The following is a 24266-nucleotide window of genomic DNA, read 5'->3' on the forward strand; positions in this document are numbered from 1 at the left end:
AAAGACTCTTAACAGATAAACTGGAGTGGACCGCAAACACACAGGCAGTCTACAAGTGTAAAACAGCCACCAGGAGCGTCAAACATGTGATGCGCCACGCTTCGCAGTTGCCTAGGGCCTAGACGCCAATGGGTCCTGACATAACTGCAGTATGTGACGAATTGGGATGCGAATGGTTGGGATTAAGAGCAGGGACATCTCCTGGTTTGCAGGAAAATGGACAGATTGACGCAGCATCACAGGTTGCAAGTCTACTTACAGAAATAATAACTCTTAAATCAAGATATTTATTCTTTCTCAAGTTACAAAATATTAACTGCTTTTATGTGCTGCTATTGAAACTTATATGTTGACTGAAAATGACTCCGGCTGAACCGATAGTCACTCACTAGTAATCGGCTGGGGTAAAAGTAAACCCAGCTCCCATACAGAGACTGTCTTTATGAGGCTGAATGGACTGGAATGGCACTCCCATATGACTGATTGGTATCAGATAAACCCTTTACTTTATAACATTCCTTTGGTGTTTCCTAGAGTAACCATCAGGACAAACATCACATTTTGAAATCTCTTTTTAAAGTGGACATTGCAGCCTGTAGGGGGCGCTAGCAAGGTAGGAGTCTGTGTTGAAATCCTCTGAGCATCCATTTAGTTACATGTTTGCAACAACACTCTAAAATCAATTTTGGAACAGCTGTTGCATATTTATCAATAATTACTCTGTAAATGCCTAATTTTCCCAAAGACTCATTTAGATTATAGTAGCACTGGACTTAACTGACATACATATTTTGACTCCAGGCATGGCAGCTTCCCTAATCTAAATGAGATTATTTCCATGAAGCAGCAATGCTTGAAATAAATGTTGGTGGTAGTGCAACATGCAGTGCCTGCTTTGCGAAATTGGCTGAAGAAAACATACAAACATACCGCATAGAGTGGCTGCGTATAGGATTTAACAGAATGCGAATGAATAATGAATGAATTCAATTTTGATTGTATAGTATTATAGGCAAACCACAATATTGCAGCACCGTTAGAACCGTAAAATCCTCTTCATTTCTTTATTTACTGCCATTGTTGAAATTTGCTTTGCACTCATTAAGCTCAGCAAGATATAAAGGCGTTTTGTGCAGCAGTGGTACCACAAAAGCCACTTACATGCTCACTGCAAGCATGTAACACCCTATAACACCCTGTTCTTACACAATGTATCACAAATCCACAGAGCATCAGTGGGAGAGGTACAGAGTGTGTGTGTGTGGTGTGTGGTGGGGTTTGGGTTATTGGAATATAGCTGTTGGAACTTTTTAGTCATTGATGTTTTTATAAAAGTTAGTTAAAATAATACAGAGACACGCTAATGGCAGCACCGTAGAGGTGGCAATGCTGGTTAAATCGGCCCACCTCTTAGGTTCAGACAAACACTATCTACTGGATAAAACTACTGGGTGGATTGCCATGACATCTTCAACAACTTTGCCAGAAACACCAAAGGATGTGACCTTGTTTCGCGCTCCGAGTCCCTCGCCTCTCTTCAGCTTGCCTACAGCCAATAGTGATCGCTAAATGGAGTCTGCTAACGACAACGGCCCGGAGATGGGCCTAAGGTTGGCAGCTGTCCTGTGTAATGGCAGCAACTAACCTACAGTCCAGGATCAGACTCCCAGTTCTGGGGTTTGCTCAGGCTGAGGGTCTGCTGGCTGCTGTCGCTGCAGAGTGTGTGTGGAGGAGACACAGCATGTGTGGTACAAAACAACCCATTTCCCCCGGTGCCCATAAAAATCCAGAGGACACACTGACATGTGAAATATTGTGGTTTCAGCTGGTTAATGGGGAGCGTACCTATGTTCCCCAGGTCCTATGTTCCCCGCTGTTAGCAGAAAGGGTCCAATGTTCCCTGGTCTGTTTTTTACAAAATCAGTGCCGAATTCCCCCGGAAAATAGGCCTATGTAGACCCTAAACCTACCCCTAACCCTGACCTTCACTCTCACCCTAACCATAACCTCTAACCCAAATAAAATGCTGAATTAAATCTGCGAAGGAAGAGTCTTATGCGACTGGGGAACATAGGACCCTTTTCTGGAAAAGGAGTCTGATGTTCCCCAAGCAGAGAACATAGGGATGACCCCGGCTAATGTTAGCTGGATTACTAAGGCTAGCTGACGTAGCAAGATACTGTCTTGACTGGATTATATCAGCTAATTCATCCAGACTCCTGGGACTGATGTGGCTGACTCGCTACATCCAAATTACCTTATCAGCTAACGTTACAGAGCAAACCGAACCAGATCCATGCAGCATAGCAAGTTGCAGCTAGCTAGCTAGTGTTAGCTTGCTTCGTCTTGCTGTTAGTTACTTTGTGGCGTTGGCTGATGGAGTGCTTTGCAAACAACGGGTTAGTGTTATTGTTAATATGACTGTTATTCATTTTACAGCATTATACCAAGTTGGTGCTGAAATTATGTTCAGTCTCACTGTCTTGGCCGGTACTCGTTTACTAAGGTTTACTTATCAACGTAGTCGCTAATAACAAGAGTTTTCTGAAAGTTACAGAGAACCTTTTTAGTCTTGGCAGAGAGAAAATAATTTAAGAGTTATACAACTGCCATATTGGTGACCCATCTGGCTCTGTGTGTGTTTTTTGACACTTTAAAGTAAGGCAATTTATTAGCAATTCAGTCAGATGCATTATTGTACATTTGAATGAATCTCAAAGGGGGTTTCTGCTAACACCAGCTTTGGTCTATTATGGATTACGTGTTTGAATAATGCAATGTCAGACTGGAAAGGAGGATATTGGCACTAAAAAAGAATATTCATTACAACTTTACAGCAACAAACATTGGCAGACGTTAAAGTAAGGCATCTATTGGTTGATATATAGCGTATTTCAAAATGACTCTCTGATGGTGTTTCACATGTATTATTAGTTAGAGTGGAATCACACAAGTAATTTAATTCAGCCAGTTGAACGCTAAATTCCTTCATGTTAGAAGGTTAAAGAAGCACTCTGCTGCCACTATGAGAACAGATGTGATCATAACTGTACATGATAAATGATCATTTTCATGTTAAAAATGTATTGTATGTACAAAAACTCTTTATAAAGATGTTTTTAGATATGTTGTACTGGTATATCTTCAACTGTGGACACCATTTAACACTTCAAGGCCATGCCAATGTGAAAAAGTTAAGTCCCCTCTTTAATGGCTCCATTGTTGTTAGGATTAATTTCCTCCACTCAGGATTATGAATTTGGAAAACTGCAGCTGTTTCTTTTCAGTTAATGACAAAATACTAAACAGTCATTGTATGATGCATTGCAAAGTGCCACCCACCAGAGCTCTATAAAACCATTCACTCCTCGGTAAAACACATTAAAAGGTACACAAAACATCAATAATAGAACAATACAGATTTGTGAGCACCTCTGTAGTTACTCAATAGAACTTATAAATCTTTAAAAGCTGCAAAGGGTGATGGAAAACAGATAAAATGCCGTGTTGGTTTCTTCAGTTGTGAATATTATGTGCACTTCTGGCACAAACAAAGGCGGTTAGCAGCCATGTCTTCTCTTAGGACTCTGACTGGATCTTTTTCATTTTCATAGCAACACATAAAACATGTACGTTTCATTTCAAAATGACACATCAGTTAATCTTGTTATAATGTAATTTTGGATAGGAGCCTCGGCCTTGCAAGGTCACCTTATTACAGTGTTAGCATGGTGTGTATTTGTTAGTAAGAGGCACTGGCGGCAGCAGTCTACAATCAAAGCCTTATTGTGGAGTCTGGTCTTTTAACTGACCAATGGGATCATCTCCTACAAATTCTGTATGTCATATCTTTGAGCTTCCCTCTGAACAGTCAACACACAGATTAACTGAACTGCCTCCTTCAAATCCTCCCCAAGATGGATTCCAGTCTTTGAAGTGGTCAGGCCATACAAGGATTTTGACCTTTTCTCGGCTGCCTCTAGCTGTCAGTCGGCTGTACTAACACAGCGTTCACGCAGCAAGCAGCCTGTTCTGTTCTCAGAGAGTGTGGTTGACATGACAGGCTCCAGTCATCTCATGCATCACATTCCTTTTAAAAAGCAAGATCAAACATTTCGACTGTGGTGTTGATTTTTTTTGTTGCCTTTTGTAATTTCACATGTTTTGAATACATAAAACAAAGGATAATTCTGGTTTAGAAGAAGAAGAAGAATTCCTTTATTAGTCCCGCAACAGGGAAATTTGAGTTTTTCACTCTATTATTATTCAGGTTACACACACACACACAGGCCCGAAATACACACACATGCACAGATAGGACCTATATACATGCAATTAATGGAGAGATGTTAGAGCGAGGGGGCTGCCAGTGACCAGCGCCCCGAGCAGTTGGGGGTTCGGTGCCTTGCTCAACAGCACCGAAGGCAGTGCCCAGGAGATGAACTGGCACCTCTCCAGCCACCAGTCTATGCTCCATTCATGGTCCACACAGGGACTCGAACCGGCGACCCTCAGGTTAGCAGCCAAGTCACCTATGGACTGAGCTACTGCCGCCCCAATTTTCCTTCTTAAGTCTTACTTTCTTAGACCTGGTCATTGGTTCTACCAGTTATATCATTATCCCTGTCTCCATTCACTTTAAAGCAATATTTTGAAATGTGGCAAAAATCAAATGCGAATTAGGTGGGTTTTCATCAACTGGTTTGGAGGCTATAAAATTAGGCTATACCTTAGTTTGGTCAGAAGTTGGTGCTATAGGCTACACATGGCTGTATTTAGCCAGTAAACAGCCCATAAGAAGAAGAGTTTGCTTACAAGAAACAAATCAAGTCGCCATCCAACTCATCTACGAGACAAAAATGCCTCAGAACTTATTCGGTGAAAGCATTTCCATGTCTCATTTAGTGCATCAACCCTTTTCTACAAAGGTGAAAACCACGTCAAAGGAGCATGAAAACCTTTTTGTGCACAACTGAATTTGTCTATTTCCAAACAGCTTTATGAATGCAAGGCTTTAATTAGAGTGGAAACACACCTACAGTTAGTGCTGAGATGTGAAAACACGGAGATGGAGATGGAGATGTGCAATTTCTGCGTAACTAAAAACTGTTAACTTCACAGAGGGAGCATAACTAAACATTAAGCTTTTAGAACATGGGTGTCAAAGTGATCCAGTAAAGGGCCGTGTGGCTGCAGGTTTTCATTCCAACCAACCAAAAACACACCTTTACTGGATCAGTTTGACACCCATGTTATAGAATATCAATGAAGCTGCAGTTCCTGGTTTGTAAATGCGCACGCAGCGTCTCCCTTAATGGGAACGACACATTTGCCTGACATGAAGCCGTCCGCGGCAGTAGTGGTCAGCAGCTCTGCTCTCTGCTACATTTATAGAACTTAAATAATATTTTCCCTAATGATGTATTATTTGATCCACCCAGAGCCCATCAACTGTTAATCAGAATGTTATTTTGTACACATCCACCCACCCAGTTGCTGATTAACTGCGGTGCCTGTGGACATAACTGCAATTCACGCATCATTATTATTAGAAGCAACACAACTATAGCAATGGTTGGTCAAATCCAGGAAGTTGGTCTGAAAACTGCGATGGAGGTTTACAATCTCTTGCAAATATGTCTGACGAACGTGGGCTCCGGGTTAAATCACCTGATTGTTTGACCGCTAGTGTTTTTTGCCTGGTTGAACTTATTGTTAGCAATGTGTGTGCACTCTTAACACGTTAGCGTCAGCAAGACATGCCACGGCTGGTTGCCATTATTATGGTAAAGAATGCTCTGATATGTATCAATGCTGTACTCATACACTCGTTCAGAAAAATGACAATGAAATCAACTCCTTGCTGTCACACAATCAAGTGTGCTCACATGCATCTGTGAAAGCATGCAATCAGACAGGGCTGACTGCAATCAGACATTGACAAAACAACACACACACACACACACATATATAGACAATCTGGCCCCATGCACATAGATTTGTTTCATCAGCAGTGGCCGAATAAGGAGAAAATGATTGTATGCTTTTTAATAAGCATGCAGTCAGATACACATGTTCCTCAAAATGTCAAAGGAAATTTCACATCTCTGGATTGGTTGTGATGATCACAAGCAGTGCAGAGAGCAGAATAGGGCCTACACGTTAAGTGTGTACCAATCAAGAAAATGTAACATTGTATAGGGTTACTGTATCTTGCATCATATTTCTGATTGAGACAGGGTATGAATAAATGTATGTCCATCAGTAAAACATATAAAAAATGCAATACTAGTACTATTACTACTAATAACACCACGGGGAGCGCTGTGGTCGGATGAAAGATACATTGACAGACTGATGCCTGGATTTAATATTTAATATTTTCAGCAACCTTTTTCTCCTTTGATCCTGCGTACAAGTGATTTGTTATGTACAAAACAAAACCTACAACTAAAAAGTATTTCAGTCTGACAGTGGGTTTGGTTTCTTGATGAAAATCTTTCTTATCAGTGTGACCTCACTCGTTATGCGTACATTTCGTATTGAATCAAATGGAAACATGCAGCTGTAAGCCCAGGCAAATGGAACATGGCGGGGGTTTTTTCCTCCCATTGCAGCCTCAGTGAATTCGAGCCTCGGGCTAGCTTTGTGCGGTGCAGTGTGAAGTGTCATTGTCTGACAACTTTAATCTAGGATCGGCTTCTTCGACTTTTTGACATGGATGGCCGAGGGCTGAAATCTATAGCTCCCCTTTTCAGTGCCATGGGCCAAATATGTTACTGCCCACCGGAAAAAGTTGGATTTATCGCAGGTACATGACACTGACTAAAACTTAAAAGATAATGACAATTTTAACCTTATCTATTTGTATTTGTCAAAGCATGAAATGCCTCTAAAGGCCTACAGCGTTTCACTGTACACCATTCACCTAATGCAGTTGGAAAGCTCCATTTACCACTGGGAAAATTACCTATTTTATGTATTTGTTCATTGGCTGATAACCCTAACCCTAAGTCCCCAGTGAAATATAGATTTCCCCATTTTAATTAAATAAATATCAATAGAGAATCCACAAAATATCAGAATGTTTTTACATTTAAACCCCTGTCTCATGATAACTCATCCTGAACTGACCCCTCAGGAAATATTTGGTTTCATTGGGCAATACGTCAGAGTATAGACGCTACAGAAGCTCCAATATTTTCAATAAGTGTCCATAGAAAGTTATGATACCCTTTTAAAATATTCACCTTTTTTCTTTTACAGCCTGAAATGATAATACACTAAAAAAAAATAGATTTTCTGGCGTGATTTACACATTTTGCTTTTTTTTACGACATTCCTGTGAAATATATTTTCCAAAATTTCTGAAATTTAATCAAAAAACGAAAAACTAGCATAGCAGGGTTGGAAAAGTGATGAGTCCCCAGATGTAATACTTTGTGGAGGCAGCTTTTGCTTTAATTACAGCCATCAGTCTGTTTGGATCTGTCTCTACCAGCTTTATGCACCTAGATTGGGAAATATTTTCCCATTCTTCCTGCAGATCAGTTTGAGTTCAGTCCAATTCAATGGTGAGCGGCGATGGACGGCACTCTTCAAGTCCATCCACAGGTGTTCTGTAGGATTCAGGTCCGGGCTCTGACTGGGCCACTCTAGGACCTTCACCTTCCTGTCCTTTCGCCACTGTGTTGTTTTTATGGAGGTGTGTTTTGGGTCGTTGTCATGCTGGAAGGTGAACCACCTGCCCATTTTGAAGGGTCTAACAGAGGGACGAGGGCTTTCCTCAAGAATTTGGCTGGACTTGGCAGCATCCATTTTCCCTTCAATCCTGACTAACTGCCCAGTCCCTGCTGAAGAGAAACAAGCCCACAACATAATGCTGCCACCACCAGGCTTCACTGTGGCTATGGTGTGTTTTGGTTGTTGTGCTGTGTTGGTTTCCACCAAACATAGCTCTTGGAGTCCAGCCCAAAAAGTTTGGTTTTGGTCTCATCTGAACAAATTACCTTTTGACACATAGCATCAGAGTCTTCAACATGCTTCTTTCTCTCCACCCTGCCAAACATGTATAACTTGTGAAATTGTTGTCACATGCACAGATCGACCAACCTCTGCCATTTAGACTTGGGTCACCATGGGCCTCTTGGTAGCTTCCCTGATCAATCTTTTCCTGGCTCGGTCCTCCAGTGTGGAGGGGCGGCCCGATCTAGGCGCGGTCTGGGTGGAACCATTTACCTTCCACGGTCCTCAGAGGGAGAGTTAAAACCTTTGAAATCTTTTTATATCCTTCCCCTAAATTGTGCTTATCCACAACTTTATCCCGCAGCTCTTTAGAAAAGCATCTTTCCAACCATGGTGAATTCTTTCTGTTTTGCACTACTAGGAGTGGACGCAAGGAAGGAACAGCTGATTTTATTCTGAAGTAAAATCAAAGCCACCACAGTAGATTTCAGGTGGAGGCCAATTAACTTGGTGTGTAATCTTGAAGGGGATTGGTTAAACCTGAGAATGTGTATAAAGGTTATTCTAAAGGGACTCATCTCTTTTCCAACACTGCTTTTTCAAGTTGAATGTTGTAAGGCAAAATGTGTAAATCACGCTGGAAAATATGTTTTTTGTATGTAGTATCATTTCAGGCTGCAAAACTAAAAAAGCAACTATTTCAAAAGTATCCTAACTTTCTATAGGCACCGTACCTTGTGCCGAAATTCCCACGATAACACGAGATTACATGAAAAAAGCGTTCACGTGTAACCATCTGACGAGTCGAGTCAGTGGGTTTTGCCTGTGTGGCCAGAGAATAGGAGGCAATTATAGCAGTGATTTATTCATGTTCTTGACCGTACAGGGGAGAATTTCCTGGTCTTGATTAAAGAACCAAACTGGAACTTTTGAAATAATTACATTCAATAATAATGCAATTATTGAATTTATTCCACACCACATTTCCCAGTGAAATGCTTACTTTTCTTTTAACTTTAATGTTTACTTTTATTCTAGTGCTAGTTACATCAAGAACAGTCTAACATTTCCATTATATATATCTATATATAAAATAGAATAGAATACAAATACTTTATTGATCCCAAGCTGGGAAATTGCAACAGGACTATATGTATATTTGTATTACAGTGAAGTAATTACATCCACGTCAGTTTGTTATAGTGCAATACGCAATTCTATTTCTGGTGTGTGTGTGTGTGTGTGTGTGTGTGTGTGTGTGTGTGTGTGTGTGTGTGTGTGTGTGTGTGTGTGTGTGTGTGTGTGTGTGTGTGTGTGTGTGTGTGTGTGTGTGTGTGTGTGTGTGTGTGTGTGTGTGTGTGTGTGTGTGTGTGTGTGGTACTTCTGATTTAGTTGTATTCTACACGTCGACAACAAAAGCTTTCTATTTTACTCCGGGCAAATTATCATGAATTCCCACCTTTGAGGAAGTGTATATTGCTGAGTGACTGAGCTCTACATGTGCCCACTTTTTCATGGCACCTCTGACTGGTTGGCATTGACGTACTGTGCGATGAATATTCTACCTTCTGAACCATTTTGTCTGCATTTCCAATGTCGGTCTAATCATCTGTCCAGTGGAAAATGGATGGTGATGGAGCCTTTTGTATTTGCGTGTGAATGCACAAGCTCATTTGTGACAGAAAAAGGCAAATTAAGTGATGCATTAAGTGCAGCTCAGACTAGCAATTATATATTACTCCCACCATCTCTCATGTGTCATTATCATAATGTCTATTTCAGCTTATCCTCCACTGTTCTCACACTGATGTGCAGGACTGTCAGCTGTAACTAAATGTGTCTCGCTGAAAGCATGGTAGGCAGTGTTTTGTTAATCCTGCCCTGCTCCTCAGTTGGTAAACTTGATGCTCCAACACTTGTCACATGTCTGGATGAGCCGTCTCTCACCAAACAGGCTTATAAGCAGCTTCCATAAAGCCTTCAGGTATTGAAGAGGCACACAGTCGATGCATCCATTAACATTCAACAACATCAACACGGAGCTTCACCTTTCATTTTACAATGGGACAGAGGGGACGTGTGTGTGATCCCGAGGACATATTCTGACGTTATTCCGAATTGGAAAAAACATATCAGGAAGATCATGGTTGTCACAGTCGGACGGGTCAAACATCTATCTATCTTATGGCAATATAGTATGGGCAAGCACATAAAACCAGCCTCGAAGCCATCTCTTTTTATTACACAGATCAAATTGTTAGAATAGTCATTTACTGTAGTTATAATGCTCATACTGCTCCGTTATTTCCAACCCTAGAGTTATTAAACGTATTTGGCATCAATAAAATCCAGATGGGTTCTTTTGTGTTCCTAATAAACTACTTTCATTTGATTTCGTTTCTTTGTAGCGAGGACTCAGGTCCACTGTCATCACAAAGATTGGGTCCAGTTATATGGAACTGCTTGTCTGCTGAGGATACTTTGAGGGCGCACTCACACTGTCCTTCAGCACCGGGCCAAAACAGGTTTTGCGGGTAAAGCCTAGTGCGTTTGACCAATGTAAGTGCAACCGCTCCGCACCTAGCTTCGGCCAGCTGGACATCAACGGCCCGTTTGAGAGAGGTGGGCTTTTGTAAAGCACGTTTGCACATGCGCACGTGTACGAGCATGAGCACGACGCCTACGGCGGCTCTCACGTCATTTCCTGTGCGCCTGTTGGGACATAGAAAAAAGAAGGAGGGACCATGCGCGGACATTTCAAACAATGGCGGTGAAAGGTTCACATTGGTGTGATGCGGAGGCGGAGTGTTTACTGCAGATTTGGTCGATGAAAAGATTCAAAAACAGTCGACAAGACGCACAAAAACTCGCGATGACGTGATCAATGCGTGTGACGTGTTACGGAGTGATGACGTATAGGCAGCAAGAAGCATTTGCGTGTGGCCCAGGCCGTGTGAGTACAAACGGGCTGGCAAGTGGGGGGAGAGGGAGGGGGGGCAAGTACCCTTAAGCACGGGGCGCGGTGCGGAAGGACAGTGTGAGTGCGCCCTCAGTTTTCACAATGGCTAGCTCTACGATTGTTTATGAGATTAGTCATAAATGGACTAAAACATTTGTAAACCACTGGCATGTTCCCTCAATGAAAACAAATCTTTGTATAAAGGGCCCATTGGTCATATTCAATAGACAACAGCTGACACAATGAAAGCTTGTCCGATGATGAACTGCTGCAGGTAAAAGCTTTGGCCCCTTTTGTTTTTCAAAGTGGCACTCAGGGGCAACTCCCCCTCGAGACTTCCACGCCACAAATCCTCTGTGAAATGTTAAAAAGGCTTAATGTTGCAACATTAAACAGCCTTCACCCACCACAATGTCAGAAGTGGGTTTTTTTCTGTAGCACCTTTGACGGTGTCCGAGGTGGTTGTTGGCCATTAATTAGTGCAAATCCCAGCGCCTCCCCGTACCCTCTTCCAGCGTGTCAGAGTTGTTTATTTAGCACAACAGGAACAATTAAGCAGCTGACAAGACACCTGCTGTTTGAAGTCCTTCGTACTACTCCACTGGCTTAAAACACGACTTAGCAGACACCTTGCAGCTGCCTTGTAACCTTCAGTGGATGCCTTGAAATGCATTTTGTAGTATGTTAACATATTATCATAACCAGATGCCCCCACTGCCGCCCACCTCTGCATCATCTCATGTTTGAAAAATGAGGTTCAGTCTTGAATATGAAAGACGGCGAGGTTCATTTATTTAGGGCTGTGTTCGGGCCACCGAGGGATGCTCATTTGAATCTCGTTTGTTAAGCTGTCTATCCTTATCTGTCAGCATCAGAGGATGCAATCCCCCCCCCCCCAACCCCCCCGATCCTCCTTGTCTCCTAAATGGCAGGGATATTTGAGGTGCCTGACAACTGAGGAATGCAAATGAGCAGTTGATGTTTTCTGCGTTCTTCTAGTTTCTTTTTCTTCAGGCCACCCCTCCACCCCTGAGTCAGTCCTTTTTGCCTCTCTTTCTCAGAAGACGTTATCTGTGATGCTATTCCTATCTTTCCCATACGTATGTAGGAGGAAAGTGCAGGGGGAATAACAAATACTTTATCCTTAAGTTTTCTTTCAACTTCAATTGTAAGCTTGGCAAAATGGTTGCATCTTTATTGGAACTAATGTATTCTAGAGGACAACATTAGCGGTGCACGCTCAACCCTGCACCTTAAAAGTAAGTGTAAATTCAATGATTATAAGAGTATTTTTAAGAACCTGCAACCTCATAAGTAAGTTGTTTATAATAGCTGTCATGTTTATAAGGTAAGCTGCTGGTGCCGTGTAATCATTTTAAAAATTAAAACTAATCAAAAGCAGCTCTGGGAAGCAGAGACTGAATTTATCCTCTACTGAGAGCATCAAATGCCAGGACTGGGTTCCACTGCTAGTCACTAATAACACAGTATCAGTCTCCAAATTATAACAATCTGGCACACGTGGGGGTGTCAGGAACAAATGCCGCTTTTTCATGTATAGTGTGTCATAGTGGAAAACAACCAATCATTTGTGTGGGTTGCCATTCTTTTGCCATTTCTTGTCTACATTAGTTTAATAAAAAACCAAACTGGGAACCTTGAACATCACACAGGCGTCTCACTTGTGTCTTGACCAAATAATGGAAAGGCCATAGTAACCTGACCATCCAGAAATCCTGAAACTGCCACAAGAGACCATTTGTAGGAGTTTGTACAATAAAAGGCTTGTAAGAAGTCATTTAGGGCGCACTCACACTGTCCTTCCGCACCGGGCCAAAACAGGTTTTGCTGGTAAAGCCTATTGCGTTTGACCAGTGTGAGTGCAACCGCTCCGCACCTAGCTGCGCCCAGCTTGCCGTCCACGGCCGGTTTGAGAGAGGTGGGCTTTTGTAAAGCACGTTTGCACATGTACGAGCACGAGCGTGCGCACCGGTACGAGCACGACGCCTACGGCGGCTCTCACGTCATTTATGTGCGCCTGTTCGGACAAAAAAAAAAGATGGACCATGCGCGGACATTTAACAACAACAATGGCGGCAAAAGGTGTGGTGTGGGGGGGGGGGGCAAGTACCCTAAAGAATGGGGCATCGTACTGATGGACAGTGTGAGTGCGCCCTAAACTTAAGTACTCAATTGGTGCTGGTATCCTACATTTTGTAACTTTCTAACTAAGTCGTCCGATGTGTTATTCAGTATTGTTTCTCTGTTGCGCAGTAACATAAACATTTATATTTAGTAGATATCCAAAATGTTGATTTTATTTTTAACTTTGACTGCATGTTTTTGTTTGTCCATAGTTCCATGTAGCCTAGGGCATGTGTGTGTGTGTGTGTGTGTGTGTGCGCGTGTGTACTTGTGTATCTCACCATTATAAATATGTTTCTGGGGACCGACATAACTAGCAGCCGCCACTGGCGAGCTGCCAGGTGTTGGTTGTGTAGCGATCATTTCAAATAAAGCAAAGCCACTCAAGGCTTCAACTGCAGCAATGAATGCAACCCCAAAGCAAAGTCTGAGATGTTATTACTGTAGTTTCTCAAATCAAAGTAGCACAGAGCCAGAAAGAATCCATTTCTCATTCTTCGGGCAGAGATATTGTTTGTGAAACAAGGAAGTGTAACAATCTAAGTTGCAGCTGATGATGATGAGAGTCGTGACTGATTTTCCTCAGCCCACAGGCTTGTGGTGTTTGTCTGGTCACTCTGGTTCTATTTCATCCTGTGGACACGCATTAAAGGGTGTGGATGTGCCACCTGCTTCATGTTGCCACTTATTAAATGTTACATTGCACCCAAACACTAAGTAAAGAAAGGAGAATTAGAGGACTTCTGTTTCTTATATTATGCATTAAAAAAAAGTTTAAAGCCAAGATATTCAAAAAGCTCATGGAATCCATTGACTTCAATCATTTTTCATTGCACAGCGTTGCTGCAGTTCTTGTGATCTCGTAGCAAACATCTGTAGGTTTTGAATACATTTCTCTTAGGTTTAATTTTTAATCACATTTAAAGTGTAATTTTGCCGCAAAATCATCCCTTGGTCTTTTTTTCGGCACTTGCATACATCAAATAAGCCATCGAGACAGTTTTTTTTCATGTATGAACTGTTGACGGAGAAATCCCAGAGAGTTGCTAACAGCCGGATGTGGCTAACAGTGATTAGCTCGGGGGAGTACGGTGAAGGCATTCAAAGGTCTTTTTTAACCACTAATACTGATGAAAATAACAGCAAACCTCTGCAGCAGCATGAGAAGAGTCCCTACACACAAAACAAAGCAGCAACAACGTAGCTAGTGAAGCCAGAGTTTATTAAAAGAGTGTTTTAAAGACTTATCTACTGGCCCCTGTACCAGCTCCTCTCATAGTAAAGTCCATTCAAGTGGATTACCAAAGTCAATCCCAAAGGAGGGGGCCCATTGATGCTTTGTTTAAGAATCAGTCGCCTCTTCCAATTTATTCTGGGGACATGGAAAACAGTGTCCAGTGCGGTGCGGTTGATGACTGATGGGGAATCCTCCAGATCAGTCACACAGCGTGTTGCAGTATTCAATGATTCCAGGCCATGGCGAAAAAAGTCACCCTGTTGGCAGCATAAACATTCTTCTTCGGTGCCCATGGGCTCACCAAAAAATACCCAAACATCGAGACTGATGCTATGTCTGATGCTAACTCTACCTGTAACCCCTTCAACACACACCCCCACCCTCTCATGTGACATTTAATATTGTATACTTCTTTCCTCTTCCTATCAAGTGTCTCATGATGTCAAACATTTATCTTGTAATTGAAAAACTATGTCCCATCTATATCCATTCTTATCCTGAGAAGATATCCTTCCCTGTAGAGTTGGATTTTCTACCTTTTAATTTATTTATGTTCTGCTTTACAATGCTGTCAAATATGTACTTGAACGTGGCCAGGAAGAAATGATTATCTTCAGGGTTGTGTCGTTGTACAGCCCTGATTTGATACTCTTGCATGGAAGAGGGATGGACAGTCTTTCACTGTGCAGGTTCTCTCCCTGCTTTCTCACTAATCCCATATGTGCTAATCATTTCTGTTCCCAGCTCCGTCCTGCTTTCTATTAACACTCTTGAAAGCCATTTTAATGACGTGCTAGGTAGGAATCTGTGTGTTCGGTTTTTACTTTGCACTCTCTGAAAGACTGAAATGAACAGGCTTTCTTTGCCTTGGGTTTTTTTTTTTGCATTGACCAATTACACTTGTGGTAATCTGTGTGTTCTTGTCTTCGTCCTGTCTAGTGGTGAGTCAGAACCTGGTGACAGACAATGTGTCGGTGGTGGAGGGCGAGATGGCGATCATCAGCTGTCGGGTGAAGGACAATGACGACTCTGTTATCCAGCTGCTCAACCCCAACAGACAGACTATTTACTTCAGAGACATGAGACGTGAGTAACGTGCAACATTATGAGTTACATTGCTGTCATGTGCCACTGTCATCTATGGGGTTACTTAAAGAACCAGTGTGTAGGATTTATGGACTCTATTGGCAGGAATCGAATATGTTTTCTTGAGTGTATAATCACCTGAAAGTAACAGCCGAACTGGATGATTGCAGCATTACCATTATACAACACAATTAACAGTGTAGGTACTTATGTCTTAATTAGCTTTCTTTTTCTGTAAATGTCTTGAAATCATTACCGAGTCTAGTCACAAGAGGTTTTCTTGTCGGCATGGTATGAACACAGTGTTAGAACTAAGAAAACTTCACAATAAAAGTCCAGTGGATTGCTTCGAACTAGCATCATAGTATCAGAGCAACTTTGCACAGACATAAAGGTTTAATTTGAGTAGATTGTGTTAATATTCACATGGTAGCAGTCGCTGTTAGCTTGGTCAGGATCTCTTGGCATCCCCTTTTTACTGCCCTGGGAGTCAAAACTACCGTTACTTCTTTAGGTTACGGTATCAAAAGTACATGAATGACAACAATATTGACTTCTGGTGTGTTTGACCTATCCACCACCTCAACCTTCCTCCATACGCAGACATATAAGGCGATAGGAAAACACCACTGCAGTGTTAAAAGACCTAACATTGACGGCAAAATGCAAATAGTATACTTTACCTTTTCCCTTAACAACTGTAATCTGGTATGTTTAGTCGATGTTGTCAGTGAGGGGTTATTATGAGTCAGAGGAGAAAGTAGGCAGTAGCTGTCTGCCGCGGGAGATGAATCATTCAGCACCGCTGTGTCTTTCTGTGATTGATATGCTATGTGTTCAATTATAGTCTGAAGCAGTTTGATGTGATCAGATGACATGGAAATCAATGCCAGTAAGGCATTTATTTATGTCAGCTTCACTGGTTCATTTTGCAGGCAGTCATAAAAATTAGACAGACATTTGACACATGATTTACATTCGGTACTAATTTAGTCTCAGTTTAAAGACAAAGCTGATAGATTAAGAGAAATATCGTAAATTGTGTAGAGTTGAACAGAATCGTTGTGAATGGAGCTTGGCATTAAAGCCGCACAGCATTGATTAATATTCTCACACTTCCAGGGAGCTGCGTTAAGTTTGACCCACATGTCTGCAGCCAGATTAATGCAGAATGAGGTTAATATCATCTTCAAAACATGCCTGCTTTAATGAAAGCAGCTCATATCCCTAAACATTTAATGACCTGTTATGTTTATTCTTATCCTGCCCAATTATCATGTCACCGCTCTAATTAGCTGTGTTCGGCCGGACATGCTCTGATCTCTCTGTCTTTTGCTTTCTTTAATTATGTTTTATAAGCACCAGAGTGTTGAGTATAGACCTCTGTGACTATTAGTATGATGTTGTAAGTTCAACATGGACAAAGTTCCTAACCTATGGCTCATTAGTGACTGTTACAGTAGTAGCCTTGTCTCCTAAGAACTTTTCATATGCACGTAATTAGCATTAGCGAATACTGTTTTGAGGATAATAACAATCTAAAGTTTGTATGTGTGCATGTGTTTGCTGTCAGTGTATTTCATTGCAACTACAGCATGATAACTGTTTAAGCTAAGGTGCTCAAAGCCCTCTGTGTTGGAACGATTGTGGTTTTAGTTGGATAGATAAACGTAACCCCACTTACCCACAACACAATTATTCCCAAACCTTAAACCAAAGGTTTTTATGGACCAAACCGAACAACACATAGGATACAGGAAGTGAACCACAGACTCTGCTGTTAAAGCCCTGTGCTTTCTACCGCTGCACAGATTAATCAGTGAGTCAATTAGTTGTCAGCTATTCAATTAACCTCCAACTGTTTTTGATAGTAGATTAACAGGTTTAAATAAAGAAAAAGTAAATGCTTTGATTCCAGCTTCTTAAAGTGACACGTCGGTATAAAATCATCTCAGGGTCGTTTTTAGGGGAAATTTAAGAGTCATCTTTCTGTGTGGAGTGTGCATGTTGTCCCCGTGTCTGCGTAGGTTTTCTCCGGGTTCTCCGGTTTCCTCCCACAGTCCAAAGACATGCAGGTGTTAGGTGAATTGATTACTCTAAAATTGCCCGTAGGTGTGAATGGTTGTCTGTCTCTGTTCGTCTCTGTGTGCCCTGCGATAGACTGGCGTCCTGTCCAGGGTATACCCCGCCTCACGCCCGTTGTCAGCTGGGATCGGCTCCAGCCCCCCGCGACCCCGGCCCCGGGATAAGCGGTTGAAGATGAATTAATGAATGAATTAACCTAACACCTGCACGTCTTTGGACTGTGGGAGGAAACCGGAGAACCTGGAGAAAACCCACGCAGACACAGGGAGAACATGCAAACACTGTGAGGTGACATTGCTAACCACCAGACCACTGTGTCATGCCCCTTGCCAACACACCTTCTACGTATTATACCATGCCAAATTGCAGAAAGCCTTTGTGCGTTAGCTAGAACCGAGCTGCGTATTTATCTGCTGTTGTGTCGAGCCGCAGTGAGTCGACTCCCAAGAGCTGGCTGTCAAGGACAAGGTATTCTTCTTTGACGGGGAGGGGGGAGGAGGGAAGGAGGGGGGGGGCTCCTTGATCTCCTGTGATCCCTCCCAGGCATCTTCGCTGCAGCTGCACTGCTTCATTATGACATGGCATCCACCAGGCAGCCGCCAAACAACATCGCCCCCTTCAAAATATCACATCTGCTATCTCTCTCTCCGCGTCCACAGTGGTGGATTATGTCGGAGTGTGAGAGAGCAAGTGAGGGTAAAGAGACGGAAAGGAAGGAGTGCTTTTCTGCAGCGACGTACACAGAGGGACTTGACTGTTCAGACCGCCATCCCACTGTTACGCTGCTCTTTTATTCAGAGTTCATTTTAAAGGTCCATGAGATTCAGCAGATGGACGCGTTGTTGTCCTTCTACTTCTAATGCACTTCATTGGACTGCTGATGCGATTGTACTTTTATTTGTTCAGTTCGGTTAACTTCTGTTCTTTCGGATGCATTGTTGTTTCCACTGTTGGTAGTAACCAGCGTATGCACAGATGGGGATGTTTCCGTGGCCCAGCTGGTACGTTGCCACTCAAACCGCCATATGTTTTAGGGAAATATTCGTTTTTGGAACCCAATTTGAGACGCCATTCATCAACAGCTTGAGTTATGTCTGTGAGATTACCAACTTCAGTTGCTTTTTTATTATCACTTACAACACTATGAACGAGGAGTACATTCATATGTATCGACATAACACACTCCCTTAATTATGACTGATGATGTCGGCCTGGTTTTTTGAAACACTCCGACATTATTTAGAAATGAATTCCTGAGTGTTAATAACCGGAGGGCTTGTTAATACAGAGTGCCGCTGAGTCCTTGAAAAGGCTTCAAATGTGAATTTTACGAGGATTAGGGCCATAAAAGTAATTAAACCGTCTCGCATTTGAATTTGTGAGGTCTTAATTGCCACAAACATTTTATCTGATTTCATTTATCCATCTTTTGAATTCTAATTGTCAAAATGAGGGATGAGTCAAGCCCTTCAATGTGAAAGTCCACATCTTTCACTTTACAAATCTTCGAGTCTACCACCAAACTTAAAGTCTTTTTAGGCTGTGGATGTTCTCATGTGTCAAGTTCATTGTTATCCTCAAAGCAGTTTCAGTCAAAAGCAACTAGACTTGGTTATTTGTCTAGGAAGACGTTTCACCTCTCATCCAAGAGGCTTCATCAGTTCATGTACACATCTGACCAGGCTGGGACTGGACCAGGACCAGGACCAGGCTGGGGCTGGACCAGGACCAGGGCCTGGGCCAGGCTGGGACTAAAGTCTACTTACTTTCTTCTTGTACTTACCTGCTGGCAAAATGTAGATTGACCTAATAATTCCTAAATGAAACATGCCTCTTCACAGGACCATATATGAACATTTATATGCTCTATATATGTTCATATATAGAGAAAATAAATTTTCATACATACATATATATATGTATGTATGAATTTTGAAAAAGTGTCATAAAGCATTAATTGTATGTGTCTGATACCTGTAGACACCCTATAATAGCATTACCACACGCCTTTCACTCTGAGCTAATATTTTAAAGTCCCCCACTAAGTAATGTCTACCCTTTATTCAGCTAACTAAGGGCGCACTCACACTGTCCATCCGTGCCGTGCCCAAACAGGTTTTACGGGTAGAGTCTAGTTCCTTTGACCAGTGTGAGTGCAACCGTACCGCGCCTAGCTGCCGCACGCTTGCCGGCCATGGCCCGTTTGGGAGAGGTGGGCTTTTGTAAAGCACGTTTGCACATGTACGAGCACGAGCATGTGCACGTGTATGAGCACGAGGCCTACGGCGGTTCTGAGGTCATTTCCTGTGTGCCTGTTGGGACGTAGAAAAAAGAAGGAGGGACCATGCGCGGACATTTCAAACAATGGCGGCGAAAGGTTCACGTTGGTGTGATGCGGAGGTGGAGTGTTTACTGCAGATTTGGTCGATGAAAAGATTCAAAAACAGTCGACAAGACGCACAAAAACTCTGAGGTCTATGGAAAGATTTGGAAACAAAGCCACGCATCGCCATGACGTCATCAATGCGTGTGACGTGTTACGGCGTGATGACGTATAGGCAGCAAGCAGCATTCTCCGAGGCCCAGGTAGTGTGAGTACAAACGGGCCTGGAGGGGGGGACAAGGACCCTAAAGCACGGGGCACGGTACGGATGCACAGTGTGAGTGCGCCCTAAACAACCTCCACCACTTACTTCACATGTGCGTAACAGTTTGTCTTTGTAGCATGAATACGACCGATGAACAAAGATGCACATTAATTCTGCAGGCTTTATTCCAGAGACGGCAAACAGATCTCTTCATCTACTCTGCAAGAGCACAGGCGTAAACTTTCTGACATCACTCACTAAAGCAAAGCATCTTTTTCAAATACACACCTACGTGGTTATTTGTATAAAAAGACTAAAGGGAGCGCTGGAACGCTCACACACGAACACTCTCTCTGCTCCCTGCGTTGTCCTGTGGAGAACAGACGGGAAGACCGCAGCTTCAGGAGCAGTGGGTGATCTGTCCACTGAAGGCCAGCAAGGTTCAGGGTAAAAGGCTGTGTGGGAAAACAGCTTAATGAGGCAGCTCAGAGGGGTGAAGTACACATCTAAAATATTCTCTCATGAAGGACACAGTTGGACAGCAAATAGTCTGAATTTGACCTGATTACTGTTTTAATGAATTGATTCAAAAACAATTGATCAAACTGTGATTATAAGCATTACTTAATTATAAAAAAGGGCATTTAAACTTCCTTTTGAAAAATGAAAGGTATAAAGACAGCTACATTGAAAAACAAATAGTGACCTAAGAGTGATTAGTCTTAGGGCGCACTCACACTGTCTGCCCGTACCGTGCCCCGGGCTTTAGGGTACTTGTACCCCCCTCCCTCTCCCCCGCTGGCCAGCCCTACCTGGGCCTCGCGCAAATGCTTCTTACCTGTCCATACGTCATCATGCCATAACACGTCACACGCATTGATTGACGTCATGGCGATGCGTGGCTTTGTTTCCAGATCTTTCCGTAGACCTCTGAGTTTTTGTGCGTCTTGTCGACTGTTTTTGAATCTTTTCATCGACCAAATCTGCAGTAAACACTCCACCTCCGCATCACACCAACGTGAACCTTTCGAAGCCATTGTTGTTGTTGTTAAATGTCCGCGCATGGCCCGTCTTTTTTTTTTTCTATGTCCCAACAGGCGCACATTAAATGACGTGAGAGCCGCCGTAGTCCTCGAGTTCGTACACGTGCACACGCTTGTGCTCGTATATGTGCAAACGTGCTTTACAAAAGCCCATCTCTCCCAAACGGGCCGTGGACAGCCAGCTGGCCACAGCTAGGCGCGAAGCGGTTGCACTAACACAGGTCAAAGGAACTAGACTTTAGCCGTAAAACCTGTTTGGACACGGTACAGATTGACAGTGTGAGTGCGCCCTTAGTTAGCTGAACCCCGGTTAACAGAGCTAGTTAACTCCTTTAGTAACCGGGGTATGTGTGCATGTAAACACACCTTAATTGGGGTAAGATCGGATGAAGCGCCTGTAGGTTATAACTGCCCCTCCTTGAAAATAGGAAAATAGAATTGATCAGATTTGATCTTGGACTTTGGTAACTAACGTTACTACCAAGAAGACCCTGACTGTCAGTTCCTCTCATCATACGTCTCTTTCTTCCCCGCTCATGTATACGGGGAGATCAGGAATAACCCCCTTCTTCCTTTAGATAGAGCCTGGTAACTGCTGTGCCCTTGATGATCAAAAGTGCGGTGCCAGGTAAAAAAAGCCACACATTGGCCTGATTGTCATGTCATCACTCTGCACAGCTCCTAACCATGCTTTTGCCTCGTTCTGAGTCTGTTTTGTGTGTGATCAGGATCTTTAACAAGACATAACTGTTGAATCAGCTTCATACTTGAAAGGGGTCTGGTATGTTAATGTCAAGTGGAAACGGCAGGAGGGATTCCAACAGGCTGGCTGAGATAGACAAGTCTTTCAACTCTCACTTGGCTTTGAGTGTTTCCAGCAGCTCTTCTTGTTGTGCATTTGTCTGTGACTATGAGATGAGTTGTGTTGGTTTTATAGCTGGGTGAAGCACTTGGGGTCAGAGCGCTTAGCGAAAGAGAGCCCTGATAAATCATCATGTTATGTTGCCAAGGGGTTTCCTATGAACATCCAGCAGACGTGAAGCAGTATGGCCACTTTGAAGCAAGTAACAGTTTGATGCATTTAAAAGAAATACGTTAGGAGTAGAGAAACTAACTTAAAGGAAAGGAGTCCTTCTTAACAATCGTTGGCGGGGTACTGCTGAAGACCCGAGGAAGTGCAGTGTTGAGGTCGAACTCTTGAGATCTATGGGACATTTTTGTTAGTAGTACAGAACATACACTGTGCAGGGTATTGATAGTTACATAAACGACAGCAAACAATCAACATAGTAACTGAGCAAGAAGGTAAGGGCTCTTCCGCCATTCAAAAACACATCTACTACATCAGCTACGAGTTCGGTTGAGGCGATATTCTGGTTTTGCAGAAAAATCATGGTTATCACACTATTACATTTGCTTATCTACGGCACTGAAGGAGAAATGGGATGCCAGTTGTATTGCTCTGGATCCAAGGAAGCACAGTGTCGAGTGTGAAGATGTTTAGACGGGTGGTTCTTTAAGCCAAGCTATCAGCCTGTTCCCATTAGGCACGTTTTGAACGGGGATGCATCAGTGTAGGAACGGGGATGATATAAAGACACACAATGGAGAATCTCAATCGTAGGCTTAAATATGCATTAGGTACAAGAAAAGAAAGGCCAGAATTTGAAGGAGAGTGAGACCTCCTCCTGCAGCTCTCCCTCTCCCCTCTCTGTCCTGAGCCAATAGGAACACTCTCTGTGTGATTACCTGTGATTGGCCTAAGTCTCATGTCACAAGCCAGACTGAAAACAAAGCCAAGAGGAGGTGCAGAAGCCTTACTAATTACAATATGACGAAAGGTTATCATGGGTTTATACCCAACATCAACACAAGAAAACATATTAGAACGTATTAAATCAAAACGATAACATTCATTCATAAATCTTCAACCACTTGTCCCTATCGGGGTCGCTGGGCGTGAGGCGGGGTCCACCCTGGACAGGACGCCAGTCTATAACAGGACGCATAGAGACAAACAGAGACAGACAACTATTCACAATCACACCTAAGTCATCAATTAACCTAACATGGGCACGTCTTTGGACTGTGGGAGGAAACCGGAGAACCCGGAGAAAACCCACGAAGACACGGGGAGAACATGCAAACTCCACACAGAAGGGTGCTAACCACCACCGTGTCGCCCTAAAGATGTAGCAAACTATGTTGAACACGCAGCTTGTGAACATGTAAATCATGTAAAATGGTTCCAAAGAAACCAGGAACCCCTCTCACTGTGAGGGGACAGTGCTAACCACCACACCACCGTGTTGCCCAAAAGGATAACATGATTGATACAATATGAGTTGTAAAATCATTCTCGGGGTATTCTCAAACTCTAACAATGGAAACATATAGATATAATACAAATAGGAACATGAGAACAGGCAATTCTTTGATGACAGTCAGCTGTGCCAGAGAGAGAAAAGCTCCCATGCGTCTTAACTGCTGAAGCAATGCTGATTATTCCCATACTCTGCATTTAGGTGGTGACCACACAGTGATTTGGAAGCCCGGACTTTACCTTGAGTGAGGAGGAGGTTTTTTTCCAAGAATATAATTACCCCCGCCCCACCTCGTCTCAACCACTCTGACACCCAATAAAAAACTTTGATGTGTTCCTCTCCAAAAGCAGCGGCAGCCACTAATCACAATTGATTGCAGCCACTTAGGCGAGGTGCACTCATCATCTCCAGCTCTCTGTGGATGGGAGTCATCCTCGGCTGGAGCTGGAGGAAAAAAAACAACAATTCATATGAAATAAAGATGAATCAGGAGAGGGTAAAGAAAAAGCAAGATGAATATAAAATCATGCAGACGGCGCAGGTGAAATAGGGGTAAAAGAGCCATTACAGCATGTATTGATCCCAATTCTCTTGTGATTTTTTATTTGAGTTTATTTTCGCGTCAAGATGGATCCACTCCGCCATCTTCACAGGGAGTTATCTCTGCTAAATTCCTCAACACCATTTTTCATTTGGTCAAACACTTAAAATGACTTTTTTTTCTGAATCGTGATCTCTTTTTGTCTTGCCAATTATGACTGAGACATTATGATTCCCAGCTCCTCCTGTCCATGTGTCAAAGTGTCCTTGAGTGAGACACTGAACTTCAAATTG

At 42.8% G+C, this 24266-nt stretch overlaps 1 protein-coding gene across 3 annotated transcripts in view; it reads left to right on the plus strand.

Annotated features, from left to right (window-relative positions):
* Window positions 1-24266, plus strand: part of cadm1a (cell adhesion molecule 1a) — a 422806-nt gene that overhangs the window by 297337 nt on the left and 101203 nt on the right. For all 3 annotated transcript variants that reach the window (XM_083926363.1, XM_083926362.1, XM_083926364.1), the window contains one exon: window positions 15246-15392. In XM_083926363.1, coding sequence (XP_083782489.1) covers window positions 15246-15392 — 147 coding nt within the window. The remainder of the gene's footprint in view (window positions 1-15245; window positions 15393-24266) is intronic.

Source organism: Echiichthys vipera (genome assembly GCF_963691815.1).
Source record: "Echiichthys vipera genome assembly, chromosome: 14".
NCBI lineage: Eukaryota > Metazoa > Chordata > Actinopteri > Perciformes > Trachinidae > Echiichthys > Echiichthys vipera.